Raw genomic sequence first — 4,863 nt, 5'->3', positions numbered from 1 at the left:
TAGGTTTCTGTTCTAAAAGCTGGTAATTGAACATTTCGTTTTTCTCTTTTAAATGTTTTATAAGAAAAAATGAACCAACTATAACTTATTGAATAGTTTGTATTTTCATCTTATTGAGAATTGAATATATCAATTTCTTCAATATGTTTTATTCATATTAGTTTAATATCTTTTCAACATTTGTCACTTAAGTGTTCTTCATTTAAGTTGTTGTTTGATTGTTATTTTGGTTTTGATATGTAGTAAAATTCACCATTCTTTATTTTCATGTTTTATGACAAACAAATCATTAACTCTATGACTATGAATCATTTCATTGAATATCAACAATCACCTTTGATTGATAATGCACATGATATGTTCAATTCAAAATTTACATTATCAAATATAATTGAATGTTGACAAATGAATAATACTTCATAATAATAAATAACTAATAATATACCATAATAAATAATACTACAATCATAATCATTACTTCATTAATCATTATTTATAATAAATATTAATAAATATCAAATAATTAATATCGAATGAATAATATCTCAGAAAACACAATATCATATTCAATATTATTTGATATTTCATTATTTGATTTTATATTACTGTTTTTGATTTTCATTATTCATTTCTCATTTAATAAAATAGAAGAATGAAAATAATAAAAGAAGAATAAAAGTCAAAAAAAACAGAAAAAATAAAAAAAAATATTAAAAAAAAGAAAGAAAGATCTTGAAAATTATATTGTCGATGAAAATCATCATAAATTTGTTATTTTTGTGTGTAGCTTTTGCATATATTCCAAGAACCGTCAGTGTGATTGAATTGTTTGAAAAGGTTTACAACAGTCAAACAAGTGAATATTTAATAAGTGATTGGAAAAAAGAGAATAGTAGTATAAGTAAATTCACTAAGATGGATGATGAATTAATTTACCATTACGGTAAATACACTGCATTGCTACAAAAATTTATTTCTATTTTAAACAGTCAAATAAAAGAAGTTAGAAATAAAATGAATAAAGATGAAGAAGAATATAAACAAAAGAAAGTTGAAGTAAAGTTATATAAAGAAGAAATAATAAATGCAAAAAAAGGTAATGATGTAATTTTAGTAAATAAATATGAAGAATTGTTAAAAAGTGCAGAAGAAGAAATGAAAACAGCAAAAATAAAAAAAACAGAAGAAATGGAAAAATTAAAAGTGTTATTCCCACAATTAAAAATTTCAAAAGAAAAATTAGAATGGGTTGAAAGCCAAACAAAAGCTATTGGTAAAAATGAAGAATATATTCTTGAACAATGGAAAATAAGAAATCAAACTCTTATTAATGAAAAGACTAATTTTGTTGAATATTTACAAAATGGAAGTAAACTTATTAAAGAAATTAAAGAAGCAAATGACTTATTAAATCAAATTGAAAATAAATTTATTGAACGTAAAAAATTGAATAGTACTTATATTCAAGAATTAAACTTCGCTAAAAAATCACTTATTAATGAAAAAAATCAAAGAATTCGTAGTCTTGTTCAACTTTATTTCAAAGTCATTTTTAATTATTTAAGAAGTGAAAAAAGTATTATTAATTCTATTAGTAGTATTGATGAAGATTTTATTACAAATGAAGCTGAAATTCAAAATGAATTTATTGCGTTAAAAGGATTAGAAGAACTTAATGACCAAAGTATCTCTTTTGAAAAGTTAAATGGAGTAGAAAGGACTATTCTTTCAGCACAAACATTAGTTATTCAAACTGAAGATCTTATTCAACAAAGAAGAAATGAAATTAAAAAATTAATGATGAAAGGCGTTGAAAGTATTATTGCACAAGCAAATGATGATTTATTACAAATGGAACGTGAATGTAGCCGAAATATTACTGAAAACAAATTAGTTCAAGACAAAGAAATTGCAGTACTAAAAGACCTTGAAAAGAAAAATGGAACAATTTCAGCACCTATTGAACCAATTAGTGATTGTGAAAATGATGTTAAAATTATGAGACTTTTTGCTGGACTTGGAGAAAAATTCTTTAATAAATGGTGTGACGTTTATCATAAAGAAATTAATACAAGAAGAATTTATATTAAAGCTAAAATTTTAAGTGCAGAAGAAGGAATGGAACAAAATAAAAGAGATGTTGAAGTAGTTAGAACATATGAAGAACAAAGATATTATTTAGGAAAATATGGAAAAGAACAAGAAATGACTAAGTATTGGAGAAAAAGATTAGATGGTGTTGATGAAATTTTAAGAGAACTTCAAGCTGTTGAAATAAGAAAGTTACAAAAGAAAATTGAATTATTGAAAGAGAAAAGTACTCAATCTGAAGTTATTCATCGAATGGTAGTTGATTGGTTAAAGAAAGAATTTGAAGATGCTAAGTCTAGAACTGGTGTAGGTATTCCAATTATAAAGAAATATAAAGAAAAGATTGAAGCTCAAGTTCAATTACCAATTTTAAATAAAAAGAAACAAGAAAAAGCTTTTAAACCAGTTAATACTACTCAACAAAACAAACCAGTTAATAATACTCCTAAACAAAAAATTCAAGACAATAAACAAACTAATAAATCTAATCAAAAGAAGCTAAATAAACCTAAAACAAATGACGTTGCTAAACAAGTGTTAAAGGCTTCTAGTGCTGGAAAAGAAAGTTCTCCTATGACACCTGCTTTATCTAATGGAGAGTCAACAGTTAAAAAATAAATTAAGTCATAAATTTGTTTTCAATTATTATTTTAAATAAGTTATTGAAAAGCAGCCCACATTACCATATCATTTAATTTGTTCTTATCAGCTCCAGAAAATTCTGACAGTTTTTTTCCTGATGAATAAAATTGAAAAGTTGGCATACAACGAATACCACATAACATTGATATTTCATGTGCTGTGTCAACATTTACTTTACAAAATTTAACATTTGGATATTGTCTTGAGTATTGTTCAAATAATGGACTTATAAAACGACATGGACCACACCACTCTGCATAAAAATCAATAATACAATCATTTGTTGAAATAATTTGTTGAAATTCTTGAAGAGAATTTAAATGAATAAGAGACATAATTATTTAATTTTTCAAAATAGTTCAAATGAACTGAAAACAAAATTGAAAAGAGTTTTATTAAAAATTGAAGATTCAAATTAATTTTTACTTTTAAAAAAAAAAGAAAATAATATGAATATATCTATTCACCACTTTTAATTACTACTATTCTACAAGAATAGACTTTCAAAAATACTTTTCCTAAATATCAGAATTTCAATTGTTTTAATGTTTATTAAATTATTTGATATTAAATATTAAACTAAACATAAAATTAAAATTTCTTTTTTATTCAATTCAATTTGTTCTAATAAATTTTAGATTTAATATAAAACACAAACATTATCAAAATATGAATAAATACATTAAATAATTGAATTTAAAATATAAAAGTAGTTCATTGATGAAGTATAATATTACTTTTTAATAAAAGAGTCGAGAAAATAGAAATTTTAATAATTATTTGTAAAAAATAAAATTTATTTTCTATTAGAATAAATAAATCTTTATAGAAATTTTAATTGATCAATTTAAATTCCAATTTAAAAAAAAAACAAATGAAAAATTCAAAAATGAAGATTTAAAGAAACCCTTACTATTTTTTAAATTCCATATCCAATTCAAACTATTAGAATTCTATTTATCATTTTCTTATAGTAAAAAAGGTTTTAAAAAGGATTAAATAAAAACTTATAAAGAAAATAAGATGTCAGCAATCCTTGATCAAATAGAATTTTACTTCTGTGATTTAAATCTTATTCAAGACACTTTTTTGAAAGGAGTTATTGAAACTAGTAATGGTTTTGTTACTATTGATACCTTAATGGGGTTTGTTAAAGTTAAAGAATTAACAGAAAATAAAGAAGAAATTATTAACGCCCTTTCTAAATCTTCTTTCCTTGAACTCTCAGAAGATAAACAATCTGTTAAAAGAAAAACCCCTCTTCCAACTGAAGAAGAAATTAATAAACGATCACTTTTTATTAAAGGTTTTGGTAAAGATGCTACAAGACAAGAAATTATAGATGCTCTTAATAAATTTGCACAAGTAGAATGTATTAGAATGAATTATGGAAGAAATAAAGAAGGACAATTTTATCTTGGAAATGCTTTTGTTGAATTTGTCAGTGAAGCAGAAAAAGATAAATTTATCAATTCTAAACCTACTTTTAAAGAAATTCCATTGGAATTTAGACCACGAGCTGAGAAAATTGCTCAAAAACAAAAAAATAAAAAAACATCTCAAAAAGCTGAATATAAAATTATTGTTTCTGTTAAAGTATGTAATAGAGATTTAAAAAATGCTATAAAGAATAATGATTTACTCAAGTCAAATGTTGTAAAATATTTCGTCGATAGACCTCCTTCATCTGTTGAAGAAAAGAAAGATGAAACTACTCATAACGAAGATACTACAAAAGAGGATACTACAAAAGTTGAAGGTGAAAAAGAAGAGATTACAAAAGTTGAAGATAAAAAAGAAGAGACTACAAAAGTTGAAGGTGAAAAAGAAGAAAATAAAACAATTCAAAAAAAAGAGAAAAATAAAAAAGAAAACGATGATAGAACTAAGAATGCTTTTATTGCTGTTAAAGTTAGTCCTGATTTAGAAAAAGTAAAAGAGGCTTTACAGCAACTTAAATTCTATGGTAAAGAGGTTGTTGTTTCTGAGTGTACACCAGAAGAAAGTCAAGCCTTTAAGTCATTTACTATTCCAGTAAAGAGTAAACCTAAATTTTTTGGAAAGAAAGGAAAAAGAGATTGAAATTAGTAAAATGATTAAATAACTTTATTTAAATGAAATTTAATATTA

The 4,863-nt window shown here is 23.4% G+C and overlaps 3 protein-coding genes across 3 annotated transcripts; 2 read left to right on the top strand and 1 right to left on the bottom strand.

Moving 5' to 3' along the window:
* Nucleotides 1-750: 750 nt before the first annotated feature.
* ENU1_097860 (hypothetical protein) lies at nucleotides 751-2,709 on the top strand (the record flags this gene model as incomplete). Its single annotated transcript, XM_008859221.1, has 1 exon — nucleotides 751-2,709. One exon carries the CDS (start codon nucleotides 751-753, stop codon nucleotides 2,707-2,709), a length of 1,959 nt encoding a protein of 652 aa, XP_008857443.1.
* Nucleotides 2,710-2,750: 41 nt separating this feature from the next.
* On the bottom strand, nucleotides 2,751-3,068 carry ENU1_097850 (thioredoxin, putative; the record flags this gene model as incomplete). Its single annotated transcript, XM_008859220.1, has 1 exon — nucleotides 2,751-3,068. One exon carries the CDS (start codon nucleotides 3,066-3,068, stop codon nucleotides 2,751-2,753), a length of 318 nt encoding a protein of 105 aa, XP_008857442.1.
* A 688-nt stretch (nucleotides 3,069-3,756) lies between these two features.
* Nucleotides 3,757-4,815, top strand: ENU1_097840 (La domain containing protein; the record flags this gene model as incomplete). Its single annotated transcript, XM_008859219.1, has 1 exon — nucleotides 3,757-4,815. One exon carries the CDS (start codon nucleotides 3,757-3,759, stop codon nucleotides 4,813-4,815), a length of 1,059 nt encoding a protein of 352 aa, XP_008857441.1.
* Between the last annotated feature and the right edge of the window lie 48 nt (nucleotides 4,816-4,863).

This window comes from Entamoeba nuttalli, assembly GCF_000257125.1.
Source record: "Entamoeba nuttalli P19 unplaced genomic scaffold asmbl_4247, whole genome shotgun sequence".
Lineage (NCBI taxonomy): Eukaryota > Evosea > Mastigamoebida > Endamoebidae > Entamoeba > Entamoeba nuttalli.
Note: the sequence above shows the minus strand (reverse complement) of the source record. Positions and strands in the feature narration are given on the sequence as shown.